The sequence below is a fragment of the Charadrius vociferus genome, unplaced genomic scaffold (genome assembly GCF_000708025.1).
Source record: "Charadrius vociferus isolate BGI_N301 unplaced genomic scaffold, ASM70802v2 scaffold390, whole genome shotgun sequence".
NCBI classification, from domain to species: Eukaryota; Metazoa; Chordata; class Aves; order Charadriiformes; family Charadriidae; genus Charadrius; species Charadrius vociferus.
Genome location: NW_009646433.1, coordinates 1,876,504 through 1,897,722, shown reverse-complemented (window position 1 = coordinate 1,897,722; position 21,219 = coordinate 1,876,504). Strand labels below are relative to the sequence as shown.

Genomic DNA, 21,219 nt, shown 5'->3' with positions numbered 1-21,219 from the left:
CTGAATTCTTCCAAACGCAAACCACGCCGTGTGTCAAGTTTTAATGCGGTGACATGAGAGCAGCCGCGTATTCCTGTACCGTGCAGTGCGTTTGTCTTTAGCAACCGGGGAGCTAGGAATTGCTTTTTCTCTGTCATGCTCACACGTGTACAGAATGATGTCTCCTAATGCTTTTTCCTGAGAAAGAGTACTCTACGCTGCCCACCGTCCCTCTTTCTGGCATGTCACTCTGACGTACCTGTAAACCAGAGCTGGCCAGGTTTGTCCTTGTGGACGTTGGAGGGGCGTCACACAGTTAGTTGTTCCCTCATCCTGAGAATTCCTCCTCCCTTTTGAGAGAGATCCTGGAGCATGGCATGCTCTGTCTCATGGGTGAGTTTTGTTCCGAGTTGTCCTCACCAAGGCCTGCGGTGCACTTGCTGCACAGAGCTTTACTGAGCTCCTGCTCTGCTGCCTTGTCACCCTCCGCTGCTCGCTGACTGTGCTAACGTTGGAGGAAACCACTTCCAGGCAACCTGAATTTGTAAGTCGGGGCTCGGTGATCGCTGTTCTCCTTAGCATTTTTAACCATACTCGTTTTCTGAATACAAGTGCTGAGCTGCACGGCTACAGCTGCTGTTGTGGTGGCTTCCAGAGGCTTTGATAGGTGTACACAGAACTAATTTGGCTTCACTTCCTTTTGGATGTGTCTTTTATTCCCAAGAGTAACGCATGTTATAGACAGTCAGGAAACAGCTGTTTGAATTCAGCTGCAGAAGTGAATCCTTCCCTGTGTACGTGGACTTCACCTGCCCGGTTCTACCTCCCCAGTACTGTCACACAAGTGTTAATGGATTCCTATGAAACCCTTGGGCCAGGGGAAGCTGTCCCCACATGCATAAACAGAGACACATGTGTGACAACTTTGCCAGGAATGTGCAGGAATCCAGAACTTGAGCCCGGATCCTCATCATTAAAGTCCTGTACCTTGACTTTGGGACGTTGGTTCTGCTCATCCCTGGTTTGCGTATTCCCAAAGTATGGATTTTAGGCATTTGGATCCTGGTAGGTGCCAGCTGAAGAGTGTACGTCTCAGCAAGGATATGTTTGGGGAACAGAAATTGTACCTGAAACATAAAACATAGTTGACAATCTGTTGTCTTATTCTTCTGAAGAGGAGTCATAATTTTTATCCAGCTTTCCATGTGCTTAGGTTGAACCATCCCAATGTAGTAAGAGCCTGTGAAGTTCCTGAGGAGATGAACTTTCTGGTCAATGATGTTCCTCTTCTGGCGATGGAATATTGTTCAGGGGGTGACCTCCGGAAGGTAATGTCTGCTTTGCTTTGCACTGTTTAGCAAAATAAGTGGACTTAATGGTGTTTCCATAACTGTGGTTGTCTGTGAAACCATGTATGTTCTGTGGTGCTTTTTTTTTTTTAAGTACAGGTACGGGGAAGTAAATGTAAAGTGGAAAAAAGCCACGCGTGGCAAATGAGGCTTGTGTTTTTGAAACCGGAGGACAGAGAACAATCCATAGGCCAGATACAGGGGTTTTGTTTTTGTTTTTATCCTGAAGCAGTATGTTCTTTCATGGAACTGCTTTAGCTTTCACACAACTTTCTGTAGCGTATTTGGCTTTCAAAGAATCATAGAATGGTTTGGGTTGGAAGGGACCTTGAAGATCATCTAGTCCCAACCTGCCCTGGGCAGGGCCACCTCCCACCAGCCCGGGTTGCTCCAAGCCCCGTCCAACCTGGCCTTGAACACCTCCAGGGATGGGGCAGCCACAGCTTCTTGGGGCAACCTGCCCCAGGGGCTCACCACCCTCACAGTCAAGAACTTCTAATCTAATCTAAGTCTTCCCTATTTCAGTGTCAAACCATCCCCCCTCATCCTATCGCTCCCCTCCCTGATCAAGAGTCCCTCCCCAGCTCTCCTGTAGCCTTTTTAGGGGAGTGGAAGGGACTCAAAGGTCTCCCCGGAGCCTTCTCTTCTCCAGGCTGAACACCCCCAACTCTCTCAGCCTCTCCTCACAGCAGAGGTGCTCCAGCCTTCCCAGCATCTTTGTGGCCTCCTCTGGACCCGCTCCCACGGGTCCCTGTCCTTGTGCTGAGGACTCCAAAGCTGGACACAGCACTGCAGGTGGGGTCTCACCAGAGTGCAGTAAAGGGGCAGAATCCCCTCCCTCACCCTGCTGGCTTTTGATGCAGCCTTTGCTGCCGTGGGTCTCTGTTTGGAGTCTGACATGGGTTTGATTCACGTGTAGCCAGTGTTGTATTGCTCTCGGCAGAGGGAGTGATCCTTTTGGTACTGGACTGGGGCCTCCAGGGCTTCAGAGACTTTCCTGTTTCCTCCTGAACAGTTTCTGGGAGCTGGCCTTCTGCAAAGCAGCAACACCCAGGAGTTCCCCAGGCAGCGGCTGCATTGCCCGGTAGAGTTTATGCTCCCTTTCCGTTGCAGCTGGATTCAGGAAGCAACCATTTCTATAGGGGTGAAGAAACTAATCCCCGTTGATTAAAGTTTGTCTAGAAATCACCTCATCTAAATGATCAGGAAGCTCATTTTTCTGTCATCGTTTTTGTTACTGATGTTAAATGGAGGAACGTGAGCAGATGTTGAATGCAATGTCTGTGATAGCAGCTAATGTCTCAGTAACTTACTGAGCCTCATTTTATGTTTTTGAGTTGTTTAAAACAGTAGGGGCAATTTTAAAGGGCAGTTTTCAGAGACAATTTTAAGGTTGGCTATGAAAGGGAATGGGTATATATGAAAAAAAAGCATTTGGATGTTGCAAATGCGTGTAGCTGACCCTGTTCGCGGGGACGCTTGAATGGTGTATTTTTGCAGTAAAAGTTTTTAGACTACTTGAGGGTAAATTGGAGGCCTTGGCCAAGAAATTTACCGTTATGTTAGCTCTACTTGCAATGCAGTGTTTGATCATTTAATTTGTAATGAATCCTTAGATGTTGCATAGATGCTGGGGCAATTGAAGAAGTAACATGCTTCATTTAATTTGATCGCATGTAATGCTGTGTCCCTTAAAGAAAAATAAAGATGCTTTTTTTAATTTTTTTTTTATTTCTGAGGCTGCTCTTCTTTAAATCTTTCTCTTACACTCACTTGGCATCATTTGTGTTCTGCACCACTATGAATTTCTCATTGCACATCTGCGTCTTCATAAAGCCTGGAAAAGCATCAGCCTCTGTCTGTGTGCCACGCGCATTTTTGTGCTTGTGCTCTTTCAGGGTAGTGTTGTGGCCTCTGACCTTGATTTCTGACTTGGCCCCTCTCTTCCTTTGTTGTTCAGCACATCTACCCAGAACTTAAGGAGTGAGCTGTTGAAGTTTGGCTTCTGCGCCGTAGAGGTTGTGCCTGACGCGTGGGAGGCAGGCAAGAACATGAGGGGACATCATGGGAGGTGTGACTGCGGTGCAGAGGTGTCCCTCAGTCATCTATAAATGCCTTCTGTGTGGTGATCAAAAAGTTAGATCATGCGTTGATTGACTCGGGGCATATGCGGGCAATTGCTGAAGCTGCTTATTGACAGATCGTTAAGACAGTGATTAGGAGGGGGGTTCCTACAGTGATTCACCCGTACCTTTCACTAGAGGAGAAAAGTTCTAGGCACGGGAGAGGAGAGATGAAGAAGCACTTTAGAGCGGAGGCAGGGTGGCGAGTTCAGGTCATGGTCCATGCTGTGGACGTTCCAGTGATCCACAGGCCAACGATCTGCTTTTTAGCTCAGCATTAACTGGGTGGGTGACCTAGGAGCCAGCACGCTGAATTGTCGAGCAGCCGCTTCTTGTGGGAGCGCGGTCAGAAAGGAGACCATGTCCCACAGCAGAGCTAGCCAGCGATCGAGCACTCTGAGCCGAAGAACGTGACTTGTGCGGGTTGGGGCAGCCTGTGGCAATAGCACTGTTATCGGAGAACGTGCCCTTTGCTGGTTTTAAGGTGCTTGACCGTGAGGTGGGGGTGGCTGGTACTGTGCCTTGGACACTGCAGGGCTCAGGCAATGTTGGTGACTACGGAGGTGGCTGCGCAGTGTTGGGAAGCCTGGGCTGATACCTGGGTTGCTTTTCCATGGTGTGGGATATCACTTGGGTACAGCACACTGAGAAAAACAGACTCTGGTACTGCAGCTGGCTTGTTAAGATTAAAGCAGCAGTTGCTTTGGGCCAGCCGGGCTGTTTGGGAGCTGTAAATGACTGCAGTGATCATCTCTTCTGTAGCCTGTACTGAATTTAGGGGTTAACCTGTTGGTTTCCTTTCTTAAATCCTTTTATCAGTGAGCCATGTTTGAAAGCCAAGGGGCTTAGGTGTGTATCTGCTCCTTTTGCATGTTGTCGCTCCATTTATTTTCCTCACTGGTGGGTTTTTCTTCCAAGCAGCAGTCCTGCTTCAGCTAGATTTAAACTAGGTATAAGAAAGACATTTTTTACAATGAGGGTGGTGAAACACTGGCACCGGTTGCCCAGAGGGGTGGTAGATGCCCCATCCCTGGAAGCATTCAAGGTCAGGTTGGACAGGACTCTGAGCAACCTGATATAGTTGAAGATGTCCCTGCTCATGGCAGAGGAGGTTGGACTAGATGACCTTTAAAGGTCCCTTTCCACCCAAACCATTCTATGATTTGGGGTGTTTCCAAATCCCATCATGCCAAACTTCAGCAGATGAGGAACAAGCAAATTCCAGGAGCCTCAGGATCCCCATTGCCTGCAGCTGTCGGGCCCTGCCTGCATCTCTTGCTCGTTTGCTCTCTGATGGCTTTGATGCTGTTGTGGTATTCAAGCAGCCCAAATCTTTTTCAACCCCATCTCCATGCAATGAATTTTCGTTGGGTCTGAGTTGTTTTCTTTTTACCCCATTCTTTTATTTCACAAAGCCAACTACCTCATTCAACTAGAGTTATATTTGGGCTGTGCTGTTTTCTGTCATGTCAGCAGGGGGTGGAAGATGTTCTTGACTGCTAACTGTTGCACTGTGGTTCTAAACATCTTTTTCTTTGCTGTAGTTGCTAAACAAACCAGAAAACTGCTGCGGACTTAAGGAAAGTCAAATACTTTCTCTGCTTAGCGACGTTGGTACGTAGCGTAATGCCTCTCGTTGTTTTTTTTTTGTTTTTTTTTTTGTTTTTTTTTTTAAGTGTAATGGCATTTTGCTTTTTCAGGTGACCCTAAAAAGGAGACTGACGAGAACAGGGTGTTAAAACAAATCAGATTTCTATTCCAGTGGAAGGGCTTGGTATCCCTGCTGGTCACAGAGACAAGAAGCTTGCAGTAATGATGTCTCTGTGGAATGGGTTTGGAAAAGCTGTGTAGTGGTCAGTTGTACGTAGCTATGACCTTAACGTTTTGTTTTGTTAAGGTCACAGTTTTCCATTCAAACCCTGTTTCTGTTCGTGGCTTTAGAGCTGCCAAACTGCCTGTCACTTGAAGGAACGTAACTTTTACAAGCCAAAAAGCGAGAACCAACGTGAGAAGTGCCAAAGCTGCCCTGTGGCTTCTCTGCGTAGGGTTTGCTTAGTAGGAGGGAAATGTTGTTGTTTGGGGGGACGGTACAGAGGAGATGATAAACTGGCATGGAGCTGAGAGCAAGGTAGGTGAGAGCATAGCAGAAGAGGAAGCCAACCATGCTGTGGCTAGTCCAGCAATCTTCTGGCTAATGATCTGCTCTGAACTGAAGGTTAATTAGGTAGGTGATCCCAAAAGAAGTGTGCCTAAACGTTGAGGAGCTTCTCATTTTGGAATAGCAATCCTGTCGGTCCGCATTAGAGCTGTGGCTAGCACAGTGATGGAGATCATGGTCTCCTTTACTCAGTGCTGGAGGGGGCTACATCTGGATACAGTTGTCCACATCTGGCCCTGAGTTCCAGAGGGATGTGGAGATCCTGGCAAGGCTGCCCAGGGCCTGGAGCACCCAACCCACCAGGAGATGGGCTTGTTGGGTCTGGCTACAGGGAGGCTGACAAGGCCCGGAGAGCAGCCTGTAGCCTGTGGCTACAGAAGGGGTAAGTGCAAAGGTGATGGATGGGACCAAACTGTACTCGCTGAGCAGCGTAACAAGGGGCACCAGCCCTGTGTTGCACCATGGGAGGCTGAAGCGTGAGGTTGGAGAAGAAACCTTCTTTCCCGTTAACACTGCTGTTGTGCTGTGTATGGTCCTGGGGAAGGTCCTAAGGCAGCCTACAGGGAGGCAGGGTGAAGACGAGATGAGAATTAGCCAGACGTCAACTTGTACTGCGTTCAGAAGGTGTCTGGTAACGTGGTTTTCCGATTCTGCAGTTTGGAAAGGGAGCAGGCAGCAAATCCCTACAGGAGTAGCCCAGGGTTGATAGCACTGCTCACAGGGAACTATTTAATTTGATACCTTCAGGTGCCTGCTTTAAAGCCCTTTCCCCAGGCTGTGGTAATCCGTGGAAATCATTCAGTGAGACAAACATGATGGTCTCCGGAGGCGTTTCATCAAATATCTCAATTTTAAAACTGTTGAGCTTTAGCTTGATGCCAAATTCTTCACCACTGAGAGCAAGAAAATAAAAGATGTGAGACTTGAAACTGGCCTTCCTGTCTATCACGAAGTGCCGGGCTTCTTGCACACCCTGGGGAGAAGTCATCTGATGGAAGGAGATGCCTGCAGACGGTTTCTGTAGCAAGTAGGCTTTCCAGGAGACCTCCTCAATAGAGCTCATTGGTTTCTTAGCTCTCTTACAGATAATCCATCTCTACTTGTAGTGACAGAGCTGGTTCTGGCATGAGAAAGCATTTTGGGTGTATTGGCCTCGGTTTCTGTTCTTTCAGTGCCCAGAGTTTCCCACTATCATTTCTGGAAGTGCTTGCAGTTGAGGTCCTGAAATCAAGCGCAACTCTTCATTCCTTCATCCTTGTTCCCCTTCCACCCGCAGAACAGGGTCTGTTGTCTTCATAAATTGAACGTCCTTGTCATGTCTTTGGCAAAGACTTGAAAATGCAGTGGAGAAGAAATGCAAGTTACAAGCTGTTAAATGTATAAATGGCAAATCAGTGAAGGTCGGGGACTTTCTCCCTGAAAGTGTCTGAACTGTGGACAAGGGCGTGACGGTTGAATGTTTCTCTTAAAATAATCCCGTAACGAATTTACAGTCATGGCTGGTCAGAAGTAGGCTTTGCGCAATGTGCAGTCAGAATATCTTTTGCATAGGAAAGTCTAAAGTACCCCACGATGACAATACCTGCCTTGGGCCTTTTGTGGGACCTTTTCTTTTACTTCCACTTGCACATCTCCAAGGCTGAAAAATAGTGACTTATAAAAAAAAAAAAAAAAAAAGACCAAAAAAAAAACCCAAACCCAACCAACCCAACCAAATTTTGAAAGTACTCCTTTGCTGTTTGGTCTGTGGCTATGTCCTGAGGGAGGCGCTTGCTTGCTTATCATTGACGTAGCAGTCAGTGCTATTGTTTGGATAAACCTATAGTGAATTTTCCCCTTCTCGTAGACAGAATCCTGGTAACTAGAGGCTGCCCAGGGATCGTTGCTTAGCTCCAGCCGTGCTCCTGCTGCGGCACAGCTGAGCAGTCCCTTCCCTGATGTGGTGGTTTGCGTTGTGGTGGGAGAAGTTTACTAGAAGCTCTATAAGCCGCTATTTGGCAGTAGGTTCAGGTCAAAGGGGGACTCGACTTGTGTCATTTGCTTGATTAATTTCATCAGCATCTTGCATAACACGCTCACGTATATAAATAGGTCTTTGTGTTATCTTGTGTTAATTTATCAAGATCTTCGGCTGGAGGACACGCAGAGCTGTTTCAAGCTGCCTGCACGTTTTAGGAGACCTGTTTTTGCTTTTTTGCGTGCTGTGGTTCGTTTTGTAACTCTACGGTTAGAGTAAAATTCAGCTGCCTTCTCTCTTGCCTTCCTGGTGAGAGATGTGACCTGCGTTTAGGCCACCAGGTCTGAACTCTGTAGCAACCTCCATTTCTGTGGAGCAGAGGAAGAGAGCTAATTCAGTCCTAGCATAAATCTTGACAAACCTCTTACATCAATAGTTCTTAATGGTGCTTAAAAATGAAAATGTATTGACGTCAACCCCAGTGTCAGGGATATTAGATTTTTATCATATGCATCTTTAATCAACATGAGTTTATCTTCTGTTAAATCAAACGTATCTTTCAGGGTCTGGTATCCAGTATTTGCATGAAAACAGAATTATACACAGAGATTTAAAGCCTGAAAATATTGTTCTTCAGGATGAAAATGGGAAGGTAAGTCAGGTGGCCTCTGTCAGTGGTGTTCCCACTATCATTTCTGGAAGTTGCCAGCAGCTTTGTCTTACCTGAGAGAAATAGAAGAGAACAAGTAGTTTGTGGCATTGAACTGGGCTGAAAACTCAACTGCGAGTTTACTAAAAGTTTCCGTCGTCTTGAAGCCACAAATCCTATTTTGCTTATTTTTAAGTCCTCGTGATTAAAAACAAGCAACTTTTGCTTCCTTTCAAGAACCCTGACTGCAACAGAATATGGACAATACGAGATCGTAGCGTATCCCTGTGTTTGTGGCTTTGAGGGCTGCATGTAAAATCAAGCTAGTTCAGAGAGTCAGCCTCATGGATTTCTTGGTGAAAATTGTTTCCTCTATTACACAGAATCACAGAATGGTCAGGGTCGGAAGGGCCCTCTGGAGATCATCTAGTCCAACCCCCCTGCCAGAGCAGGGTCACCTACAACAGGTTGTGCAGGACGGCAACCCGGTGGGTTTGGAATGTCTCCAGAGTGGGTGACTCCACCACCTCTCTGGGCAGCCTGTTCCGGTGCTCCGCTACCCTCAAAGTAAAGAAGTTCCTCCTCATGTTAAGGTGGAACTTCCTGTGTTCAAGCTTGTGCCTGTTACCCCTCGTCCTATTTGTTACTTTTCAAACAAATAACTTCCAATTCCCAGATGAAAAGCTAGATACTCTGTTCAGCCAAGCTGTAACTGGCAAGCTGCTTTGAATAAAGTCAAGTCTAAGTTGAGATGGGTGGACAACGCCAGCTTACATGGTGAAACAGCGAGCTTTAACACTGTGTTGTCACATGTTTGAAGCTTCACCACGGACTTTCCTCAGAATTTCCATTCTGGCTTTTCCTCTTCTCGAGTGTATGCTGTGGATGTCACTGCACAGATTTTGGGTTGGTTGGTGGCTTTTTTTTTCTCCTCTGAATTTGCTCTTCTGACGGACGATCTAAACTGTCTACAGATTGTTCACAAAATAATAGACCTGGGGTACGCAAAGGATCTGGATCAAGGAAGTTTATGCACTTCATTTGTTGGAACGCTACAATATTTGGTAAGACTTGCTGTTTTTTTTCATGTATACAAGTCATGTGGTATTGCCACATCTTATAGAATCACAGAAGTGTACGTCAGGGGGAACCTACAGAGGTCCCTTGTCCAGCCTCCCACTTGCCCCAGGACTGTCGCCAGCACAAGGTCAGGGCAGCTGTGGCTTGGCCCAGCCAAACCCTGACACCTCTGAAAATGGAGGTCCTGCACCTTCCTGGGGACTTGTCCCAGGGACCTTCCCTCTCCAGGGGAAGAAGTGTTTCCTCATGTCCAACCTCAGCCTTCCAGGTGGCGATTTGGGGCCGTTGCCCCTCACTGTATCGCCTGTCACTTCTGACGTGAGTTTGGCCCCGTCCATCCCTTCCTGTGCCACATTTGGGACCTGCTTCCCCACAGCAAGACCCAACAAGCCCAGCGCCCTCCCATCTCCTGGTGGGTTGTGTGCTCTAATCCCTGACCCATGAGGTAGCCTAAGTGGGGCTGCATCAGGGTCCCTGTGCCACTCTGGAACTGGGGGCCACGTCTAGACGCAGCTTCGTCTCTGCAGAAATGTGAGAAAATAGGTGACCAGAAGTACTGCTTTCAAAGTGTCTTTTTATTGTGATCCTTTTTAGGCTCCAGAACTCTTTGAGAATAAATCCTACTCAGTTACTGTTGACTATTGGAGCTTTGGAACGATGGTGTTTGAATGCATTGCAGGATTTAGACCTTTCTTACATAATCTACAGCCTTTTGCCTGGTAAGAGACTTATTCTGCCAATAGTGATGCCGGGCAACAGGGACAACAGCTGCTGCGGGTGGTGAGGTGACAGCATGAACCCAAACGATAAATTGTTCGTTAGGTGCTGAGGCTGATGGTCTGCTGAGCTTCGCAGAAGCCGTTGATGGTTCAGTCGCATCAACGACAGCTATTTATACACACTGTAGCACGCGCTTATTGCGTTGCGTGGTAGCCACTGCTCGTAATAATTCCTTCACAAGTGAAACGTGAATCCAAAAATATAAAAATAAACCCGTCTGTGTATTGGTATCAGAAAAACACCATGGGAAGCAGTGATACAGTCCTTTGTTCACCACGGCTGTGAGGTTACTTATTCTTAGAAATAAATAACACGCAGCAAGACAGAGTGTATTTTGTGTAGTAAACACGTACTTGTGGGTTTGTACGTAACTTCACGAGAGTGATGACTGAAAGACTTTATCCTGCTTGCTCTTTCAGGGCTAGAAGAAGGGGCAGAAATACGTAGTTTCGTATTTCCACTTCTTACCTTGCAATACCAGGAATGTATGTAAGCTTGGTTTTTAAAAGGGTGATCCTGCAACAGAAAAAATACAAAACTTGCTTTTTGGTTAGCGTGGAAATAACAGGAGAAAAAGTAAATTTGAGGTTTCCTTCAAGTGTTAGCTTCAAAAATTATTGTGTGTTAACAAAAAATAATTTTAACCAATATGTTGCAATAGTTTCCCTTTTAACTGCTAACTCTTGGGATTTTATTATTTTAATCTGTTCCGTTTTTTCCGTCATGGCAAACTTGATTTCCTAATCAAGGAATTAGTGGAAAACTAATGAATGAATGAGATCAGAAACAGCTCTTCCCTATCCGTAAAAGAAGGAAGAGAAGAGCTCAGGCCACACATGTTGTAGCTTCAGTTCCAGTTGGGTCTGACTGGGACAGAGAGCAAGCTGGCAGCCTCCAGGAGCATTCAGCCTCGCAGCTGACTGGCTGTGGGCTTGCCCTGGGAAATCCTGTGGCTCCGGGAGCAGCTGAGCTCTGGGCAAGATTCAGACCGGTGCTGAAGTGAGCCAAGGTGAGGAAACTGAGGCAGAGTTGCTGGTGATGCTTTCGCTGGTACTGGATCCAGTAGCATGCTGTGTTTCTAACACTTCTTAGGTGCTTCACTTGGATCAAGGTAAGGGTGGTGCGAAGGCCAGAGGCACAGTTAATTACAAAGCCTCCCACCTTCCACTTGGAGGTGTTCTGGGTGGATTGTTTGGAAGCATCGTCTTTGTCCTGAAAGAAGAGTTATGTTTTCTAAAGCGACTAGACTGTGGTGCTTTTTGCTGCTGCCATATTCAATAGTCTTTTTCCAAACACACCGCCATTGGTATATCCACTAAGGATTTTATTTTCTAGGCATGAAAAAATCAAGAAGAAGGATCCGAAGCACATCTTTGCTTCTGAAGAGATGAATGGGGAGGTTCGCTTTAGTACCCATTTGCCACAGCCTCACAGCCTCTGTGGGTAAGTGTGTCCTTGTGCCTACATGTGATAATTTTTGGCTTGTCTTTTAAACTGAGGACTCCTCCTCCTTAAGCCCAAGCACTGAGAGGTCCTCCTTCTTTCTCCTAAGCAGTGTTCCAAGGTCCTGGCGAGCTACCGTTTGCTGTTAAGGAATAGCCTGTAGCCACATGGTTCTTTTTTGATTCTTTGGATGCTCGCATGGCTGTTCACCCTGCAGGTTGTTGGGATGATGGCAGTTCATGTTGCAGTGTGAACTCTGACCGCTTTCCACCTGTTATCACAAGGCCACTGAGTAACGTCTACCTGATGACTTGATGGTATTGAATCTCATAAACCAAGTACTTGAGTTAGCTGCGCTGTGAAAGCAAAAGCTTATAGTTTTTTTTTTGTTGGGAAAACTGCAGCGAGTCCAGCAGAGGCCACAAAGATGGTCAGAGCCCGTTGAACAGAGTGTGCAAGGAGGGGCCCTTAAGCTGGGCTGCTTGAGCCTGGCAAAGAGAAGGCAAAGGGGGATCTAATTTTGTCTTCTACTATCTATTGGGGCATTACAGAGACAATAGGCTCTTCTTAGGGTGGTGAAGCAAGAGGACAAAAGGCGACAGCACAAGCTACAAGGGAAATGAAATTTTGACACAGGAAAAAGGTTTCCTCAAGCTAGTGATGCATCCCTGGGACAGGACCCCGAGCAGTGGGGGATCTCTGTCTGTGGGGACTGCTCAGACTCGCTTTGACAGTCCTGAGCAACCTGCTGTAGCTGTGACGTTGGCCCTGCTGTGGGCAGGGGCTCAGACCAAAGACCTCCAGGAGGGCCTTCAACCTGAATTCACCAAGTCAGAAATCAGATTCTTATCGTTTGTCACTTATGTAGCATTTGTGTCTTTAGATGTCCCCAGCAGTGCAACACAACCCATGGCACTGGTAGATTTCTAGGAAAAGTACTGGAGTTGAGAATGAAATAAGCGGCTTTGTGCCAGTGCTTAAAGATGTTCTTGACAATAAACTTACATGCCTCTTCTGTGGATAAACGTGGAGGAGAACCTTCCAGGCGGCTCTGCAGCGTGGGGTGATTATTCTGCAGACAAGGCTTTGAAGACTATTTTTTTATGTGTGTTTTTATGTGTATAATTATAATTTTTTGTGTATCACAGATGGATTTTGGAGGAAAAAACAAATAAAACAAGACACAATTCTCCCTCTTAACCTATCTTGACGCGCCTTACTGATGTGTCAAGATACTTTTGACTCAATGAATAGGAGTCAGGAAGAGGGAGCAGTGTGATGCGAGGTGTGTTGGATGGGCATGTACTCCTGCGGTGATCAGTGAAGACATGTTAGTGGAGATGCTCCCTCTGTATGTGCTTTCCTCCCCTTCCAGGCTTTCCCTGCTGTCAGGATGAGCAACTGCAGCAAAATCAGTTCTTCACAAATGTTCAGCAGGTGTTGCACGCGTATGGTCTCCAACCTTAGCCTTGTTGTAGTTGTATTGCTGTTGTGAGACCCTCGTTTCCTAAGTGGACTGAGTGTTGTAGAGTATCTGTCTTCTCTTTCTTATGGCCCTTCTGTTTTAGTTTAATTGTAGAACCGATGGAAAATTGGTTGCAACTGATGCTGAATTGGGATCCGCAACAGAGGGGTGGAGGTTTAGATCCTGAGACCAGTCGTCCAAAGTGTTTCCTAATAATGGATCACATATTGAATTTGAAGGTGAGTGAGGGTTGTGAATGGGTTTAAAGGCCTACTGAAAGCTTCTCAGGGGACAGGAAGTGTGTTCAGTGGAGCGAAGCTATAATCCTGGCATCATCCAGCTGCAGGATCACGGGGAATGTTTTTCTTGGTATCAGGAAGTGTGTTTCTACAGCTGGTCCAGTACCTATCTGAAGGCAAAATATCACCAGCAATACCAGTCTCTGGCTTTACGCTTGCAGTAGAAGAATGACCCTATATTGCTGTCTTCTTATCTCAGAATCACAGAATGTCAGAATGGTCAGGGTTGGAAGGGCCCTCTGGAGATCACCTAGTCCAACCCCCCTGCTAGAGCAGGGTCACCTACAACAGGTTGCGCAGGACGGCGAGCAGGTGGGTTTGGAATGTCTCCAGAGTGGGTGACTCCACCACCTCTCTGGGCAGCCTGTTCCAGTGCTCCACAAAGTAAAGAAGTTCCTCCTTCTGTTAAGATGGAACTTCCTATGTTCAAGCTTGTGCCCCTTACCACTAGTCCTATCACTGGGCACCACTGAAAAAAGACTGTTCCCATCCCCCTGGCACCCTCCCTTGAAGTATTTGTAAGCATTAATAAGATCCCCCCTCAATCTTCTTTTCTCTAGACTAAAGAGACCCAAGTCTCTCAGCCTTTCTCCATATGAGAGATGTTCCAATCCCCTCATCATCTTCGTTGCCCTTTGCTGGACCCTCTCCAGCAAAGGACAGTTCCCTGTCCTTCTTGAACTGGGGAGCCCAGAACTGGATGCAGTACTCCAGACGCGGCCTCCCCAGGGCAGAGTAGAGGGGGAGGATGACCTCCCTCGACCTGCTGGCCACACTCTTCTTGATGCACCCCAGGATGCCATTGGCCTTCTTGGCCGCCAGGGCACATTGCTGGCTCTGGTCATCCTGTTGTTCATCTCAGAAAAGTCTTGCCGAGATCAAATAAGGGTTTAGTATTTGCTAATAACAGGTTTCCTGAACTCCACTACTGATGCTGTGACCTCCAGCTCCATCTACTGTAATAGAACCTGTAGGAGAACAGAGATTACATTAACCTGACTCTTCCCCTTCAAGTAACTGCTTTGCTGGAGTTAGACTAGCTGAGGCAAGCATGTGTAGAAGCCAGGGGATCATTTTATCTGACCTGGGAGGATTCCAAAGGAATTAAAGCCCCAAACACAAAATATCATGCCTGTGATTGGGACTTGTCAAAATCTGTAGGTCGTGGTGTGGTTTGGGTCTTACAGTCTCTGCCCAGATATAGTAAAACTAGAGAGAGGGCCATGAGAGCGGTGAGGAGACAAGCACTGGTGCGTAGCAGCTTTTTTTGTATGGAGGGATTAAAGGAAACGGGACTCCCTTTCTTGGGAGCAGTACAGGCCGGCGTCAGAGAGGACAAGGCTCAAGATCGCCATTGTGCTGGCTTGTCACCATTCTTTTGCTGTAACTGAACTGCAGCGTGGCTTGGGAAGGTTATTAGTGTGTTTTATTGTAATTTTCTGACGTTAAGTTACAGGTGCAGGCTTTGAGTTGTATTATGTGGGGCTTTACTGCTGAAGTTGGTTATTGTAGTCATTAAAACTCAAACAGTGCTCTCAATCTAATGTGCTAATCGCTACGAACTCCCTCCCTGGCTATCAAAGACAAAAGGCACAAAGGCCCGTGACTTGCAATCAACTTGTACTCTTTTTTTACAGATAGTACACATCCTAAATATGACTTCTGCCAAGATTGTTTCGTTTCTCTTGCACCCAGAGGAAAGCCTTCATTCCCTTCAGATTCGGATTGAGTTTGAAACTGGAATAAGTACTGGAAATCAGGAGCTGCTGTTGGAAACGGGGATTTGCCTGGACCCTCGGAAACCTGCTTCCCAGTGTGTTATTGATGGCGTAGTAAGAATGCTTCTGTTTGTTTAATGTCTTTCACGTTCTCAGGGAATTTAAAAATCTTAGGGAAAATAAATTGCCTTCATCTTCTCCCACTGGGGACAGTTTGCTCTGTAAGTATAGTAACTCTTAAGGTCTAGCATTATTTCCTTTATCAGGTGATAAAAGTAGATTCCTATAGTTATACTCTGTCTAAATATTTAAATACAGTAACTTGCTAGCAAAGAATCCTGTGTTTCTGTGACATCTATCAAGATCAGGTTTTTAAGTCACCTGATAAGAAGAGTGTCTGCCCACAATAATTAGTTCATGATGTAACCAGGACCCTCTGGGTTAGTAGGTGCTATGTTTGGGATTTGTCTTGTTTACGTTCTCTTCTCTTTTTCTCACCAGAGAGGCTGGGATAGCTACATGGTCTATTTGTTTGATAAAAGTAAGACTGTCTATGATGGACCCTTTGCTTCTCGGAGTCTGTCTGACTGTGTAAATTACATTGGTAAGTATGCTGGAGGACAGCTGGGAACTGAAAACTCTGCTTCTCATCTATTATGAAAGTAGATTTGCCTTACAAATCTCTATGTGTGATCCTGAAGGGCATTCTCTGATTCAAAGAGGACCATTCAAGAACCTGGAGCAGCCTAATAAAGCTTCATCTACAGCGCAGTATCTCCACATGTCGTAGATGTAACAGTTCAGAGAATTTATTGCCCACACTTTGGGGGTTCTCCTATGGAGCAACTTAAGAATTCAGTTAATCCTATACGCTGAACAGCATCTACCCTGCCTAAGCCTAAACATCACCCCACTTAAACACAACCACGATGTGAGTGAGGGCTTGGGAGGTAATACGCGCAACCTAATCTTGTAGCCTAGAGAGGGAAGCTTTTGGTCTGTGTCTGCACGCTGCATCCTGGAAAGAAGACTCTGACTTGGGGACTGTGATTTCATTTGCACAGCCTTCTGGTCTGCTAAAGGGTCTTGTCCTTTCGCACCCACAGAGTGTTGCAGTGACATCGTGCCAGGAGGTGTTCGCAGAACTTGAGTGATAGCCCGCATAGACGTCCTTTGGTGGTCAGGAACCTTCTTACGTTAGGGTTTAGAGTCTGAAGTTGTGCACATATCCCTTCTTCTCTTCCTCCTCTCCTCCCTGTGCACAGGTACAAGCAGGTTTCAGCTCTTTGCAGTCCTGTCTCCTGAGGCTGGATGCTTTGGATGTTCATGAGAAGTTGCCTTCCTACAGCGCTCCTAGATTTATGTTTCTGAACCCCATATCAGCATCCTGAGGATAGAGATTACCTTTTTGCCCTGTACTGTCTGTGATAGCTGTGTTTCAGCTGTAATCCATCTCTTGTGTCTCACCTAAATGAAAGAACAGGTCCTTCATTCTGTGGTGCTGATCATTCAGGACCTGTGTGGGGAAGTTACCTTGCTCTGATCACAGAGCCAAGCGAGTGTATTTGGCCACGTCACACCGGTTGCAGAATTGTTGTCCTTTCCCTGTGGAGGTTATGGATTAGGGCTGGTCTTCAGCGATGCTTGGTAGAGGTTCAAAACGTGCAGTCTTGCAGTCTTCCCAACAGTTCTTAGCTCTATTGATACTGTGTCCATAACTCCGTAGCTCCCACCTCTGGTCTTGCCAAGCAGGGGCCAAGTGTCTGAGAGAGTCCAGGCCCCTCCTTCCTCTTGAGTTGTTAGGCGTAGAGCCATCTATCGCTGCACGGATACTGGTGGGATCTGCTCCAGTTGGTCCCTTTTACTTCTGGTGCTGCTGCCTGGCCCTGGTATCATCGGTGTTCTTTTAGACCGTGCATGAAAGCTGCTTCTCTGCTTACAGCTTCCCTTGCATGTCTCCTGAAATGACAGCAGTCATCTGCAGGACCTAATACACCTCTATGAAGGTATTTATATACCCAACATACCTGCATGAAGGACCTTGTGTACCTCTATGAAAGAAAAAAAAATAGTGTCAAGGGACAGGAGACATCTACTGGGATACTGCGTGTAAAGGAAATGCCTTGTGATATACAGTTGCTGTTAAATAGCTTTATTTTCTTTGGCCTGGCTCTGCAGAAGCTGTGCTGGTTTTCCCTCTCTCCTTTTACTGTCAGTCATGTTTATTCTGATTGGGTTTTTTTTCCTGTGTGCCGGGCTATTTTATTCTGGCAAATCTCATTGCGTGGCGTCATTGTGCTGAATCTCTTGGAGCCAGGGCTTTTCACAACATGTTTATTGATCTCCCAATGTACTGGCAGTTCCCCATCTCTATAGGGGAACACACACAAGTCCTGCTTTTTTTCCCCTTAAATGTCTACATCGTGAACTTGGGATGAAACGTACGAAAGATTAGAACGCATTTTTGGATGAAACACATGTCAGGACAGCGACCGATATCAATTGATTAAATGGAGCAATTACATTTGCTTTGTTAGCTTGGGCAAGTGCTTTAGAGGGAGTTTTTGGATAAAACCACCCATGGGTCCTGCCCTGGGCCATGTTTCATGCAACGTGCCCCACGTCTGCTACTGCCAACAGGGCAAAGCGCTCTAAGAAATCAGTACTCTTGTAGCTGTGAGTTCAAACACGAGCTGTTGCCTGGCCAGTAGCAGGCTGCCAAATATCTGGGGAGCCGTGACACGAAAAGCTTATACATGCTTAGGCAGCATCCCATAAAAACTGAGCAGAATCTTAGGTGGTTTGATCCCTTAGTTTAGGCACCTGAAGCAAGTTAGGAATGTTGTAAGCACTGAAGTCCTTTTCTCGAGTTGTCCTTTCATTCATGTACAATTGTGTTTGTTTTTTTTTTTTTTCTTGCATTCAGTTCAGGATAGTAAAATCCAACTGCCAATTCCTCAGCTGCGCAAGGTGTGGGCAGAAGCAGTTCACTACGTGATTGGGCTAAAAGAAGATTATAGCAGACTTTTCCAGGGCCAGAGAGCTGCCATGTAAGTTGCTACTCCTCATTCAGAAGATTCAGTATTAGGCAAATACAGAGACTGTTTGCGTGGAAATGTACATCTCAGGGACTTCTGGTTACCTGAAGTTTTACAGTCCTCTGCTGTTCTATATGTTTGCATTATAAAACATACTTGGGCTGGGACCTTATTCCACTCCAGGAATTTTACCACATAGTGCCTGACACTGATAATACTGAAAAAAACTTGAATATAGTCACAGACTAAACTTACAGAATGGCTGAGGTTGGTGGGGCCCTCTGGAGGTCATCCAGTCCAAGCCCCCCTGCTCAAGCAAGGTCACCTAGAGCTTGCCCAGGACCATGTCCAGATGGCTTTTAAGTATCTCCAAGGATGGAGACTCCACAACCTCTTTTGGCAACCTGTGCCGGTGCTTAATCACCCTCACGGTAAAAAAGAGTTTCCTGATGTTCAGAGGGAACCTCCTGTGTTTCAGTTTTTTGCCTGTCACCCCTGGTCCTGTCACTGGGCACCCCAGGAAAGAGCCTGGCTCCATTCTCTATGTACCCTCCGCTCAGGTATTTGTACGTTTTGATCCCCACTCGGCCTTTGATTCTCCAGGCTGAACAGTCCCAGCTCTAATCTTCATAGCCCCTGCTTGGTCTCTCTCCAGTATGTCTTATGTCTCTGATGTACTGGGGAGCCCAGAACTGGACCCAGGTGTGACCCTACCAGCACTGAACAGAGGGAGAGGATCACCTCCCTTGACCTGCTGGCAACGTTCCTCCTCCTAATGCAGCTCAGGATAGTCGTTTCGCAAGTGGCAGAATGAGTGGAACTGTTTGTTATATTTGTAGGGTTTTGTCCTGTGACTGAGTCACAGAATGGGCAGTGTCATGTGTCTCAAGTGATAAAAAAGGTGCCAGCATTCACCAGGGGCAACATGTGTTACAGCACCCTGTAAATGCTAAGAAATACTCTACGCTGCAAAGACTGCTTAACTGAGCTTGGCAAAAAAAAAAAAACAACCCTGGGAAACGAGGAAGGACTTTCTGTTTTGCTTGCTGAGAACCTGCAGCTTCTGAGGACGTGAGGTGGAGCCTATGACCCCATGTTCCAAGGATGTTACAATATTTTTTGCTAGCTCTGTGTTTCCTTCAGGTAATGTGACAGCACTGGCCACAAATCTGGATATGCTTTTCAACTAACGTGCTGTTCTTTTTTCATTTGTTAGGCTCAGTCTTCTTCGGTATAATGCCAACCTTATCAAAATGAAAAACAATATGGTGTCAGCATCTCAGCAGCTGAAAGCAAAGCTGGAATTCTTTCATCAAAGCATTCACCTCGACCTGGAGAGATACAGTGACCAGATGGCTTATGGCATATGTGCGTATTGTATGATTCTTGCCTGGGTGTCTTGTCTGATCCCATAAAGGATCAGACTGACTATGAAGGGCTGTGGGTAAAAAATAGCATTGCAAGGAAACGAATGCAGGAGCCGCCACTGTGTTCTTCAGCATCCTTATGGGTATGTTTTAGTTGGGGCAGATGCAGGAGAAGAGTTTGGCGGAAGCAAAGGAAGATGAAAAACAAAATGTTTTTGGAGATCTTCAGTGTCGGTGAAACAGGTGGTCAGCTGTTCCCCACTAAGAACACCAAGTGAAGAAAATTGGAGTATTAATAGCACTGGTGATGTAAACGTTTGCTATTTATTCGTTCAGAGTCTGATTCATTTGGAGTCATCACCGGGCATAAAGTGGAGGGCAGAGTTGCTGCACTTGATGTGCAGCGGAAGGGCCACCAACCATTCGTGGCAGAACCAATGGGCATCACGACTGTAGAAACATTGTTTTGAACAGCGCTAAGGGAGTGATCCTGCTGTGCTTGATATTAGGAGATAGCATGAGCCAGGATGAGACACGAGGTGAAAAAGCACCAGCTACAGTTTTAGTATCGCTGAAACGACAGGATCTTACAAATACTGTTCAGGGGAGAATAGTGAGATTTATGCATAGTTTGGATATATAGCTAAAAACCAAAGCTTGAGTCAAAAATTATGACTGGGCTGAAGGAGGATGATGGAAAATGGAAAGACTTGGGGAATTGGTTTTGGATAGTCTGTGTTTAATCAAAAGTGGCAGTTGTTGAGCTTAATGGTGGAGTTTAAAGACTGAAACTCATTTTAGGCCGGTGATTGCAAACAGCGAAATCCTACCAAACAGTTCGTATGTGAGCGTGGAGTTGTTAAGTTGCAACTTTGCTGTCTCTCTGTGATCTCTGGGTCACGACTCCTGCTTGGAGATTCAACGTCATTCTCTTTGTGTTCAAATTCAACTGATGTATGTAAAGCTCAGGTCATGCTTTATTTTTCTGTCTGTATGTTTTTATAAATTATCAACTCTTTTTTCTCTTAAGCTTCAGAAAAGATGCTCAAAGCCTGGAAGGAGATGCAAGAGAAGGCCTCTCAGTGTGCACAGGTAGGAGATATTAGAGAACCTTCGTCATCTCTGTGAAGCAGATCACGACAGGAACTTGGGGTCATGTGTGCCACTGCTCTGTGCCTTCAGTGTGTTTCATATCCTGCCTGCTGTGGGAATGAGAACATCATTGCAGATGCGTGATAAAAGAAACAGTCCCCAGTCACCAGGTTGTTTGAATCTAGTGGTTTGAAGAAAACCAGCACAAATGTCACTGGGCTCCATTGTCTGTATGGGAAAGTAGACTATAAAGACACATTATTTATTGCCCAAAAGAAGTGATGTTGCTGTAGCCAAGAGTCTTCCTGGTTGGATTTATTACGCAGAAAAATTTCCATTGCTACAGATGAAAATAATACCATTCGCTTGCTGTTGCAATGTTGAAATCACTGCGTACTTCATTGAGGAGTCCAGACATCAATTTCTGTTATTCTGCAGGTAAATATGCAAATTAGGTTTTAATAAGAGTCATCCTTAAGAAATTTAGAGCAGAGCTCGAGCCAGTTCTTACTCTGAGTAGTCCTAATAGTTAACAGATGGTTTTGCTCGTGGTTTACGGACAGTTGAGCTGACATAATGGCTTTCTGTTTCTCAGAGAGTTCTGCGAGCAGGGCTAGTTGAAATTTATCTACTGCTTAGAATTCTCATCTCTGTCTCCTGGGAATGAGCATTTTAACTTCACGTCCACTGAAAATGATGAGGAGATAGAGGCCTTTTTGACA

The 21,219-nt window shown here is 46.1% G+C and overlaps 1 protein-coding gene across 1 annotated transcript in view; it reads left to right on the top strand.

The window, feature by feature from the left end:
- Positions 1–1,019: 1,019 nt before the first annotated feature.
- Positions 1,020–21,219, top strand: part of CHUK (conserved helix-loop-helix ubiquitous kinase) — a 33,407-nt gene continuing 13,207 nt past the window's right edge. Inside the window, exons 1-13 of the mRNA XM_009881757.1 lie at positions 1,020–1,064; positions 1,155–1,307; positions 4,996–5,065; positions 8,130–8,218; positions 9,190–9,279; positions 9,890–10,014; positions 11,411–11,518; positions 13,087–13,222; positions 14,920–15,114; positions 15,502–15,604; positions 17,927–18,050; positions 19,255–19,406; positions 20,436–20,497. Of these exons, the coding sequence (XP_009880059.1) occupies positions 1,020–1,064; positions 1,155–1,307; positions 4,996–5,065; positions 8,130–8,218; positions 9,190–9,279; positions 9,890–10,014; positions 11,411–11,518; positions 13,087–13,222; positions 14,920–15,114; positions 15,502–15,604; positions 17,927–18,050; positions 19,255–19,406; positions 20,436–20,497 (1,452 nt within the window). The remainder of the gene's footprint in view (positions 1,065–1,154; positions 1,308–4,995; positions 5,066–8,129; positions 8,219–9,189; positions 9,280–9,889; positions 10,015–11,410; positions 11,519–13,086; positions 13,223–14,919; positions 15,115–15,501; positions 15,605–17,926; positions 18,051–19,254; positions 19,407–20,435; positions 20,498–21,219) is intronic.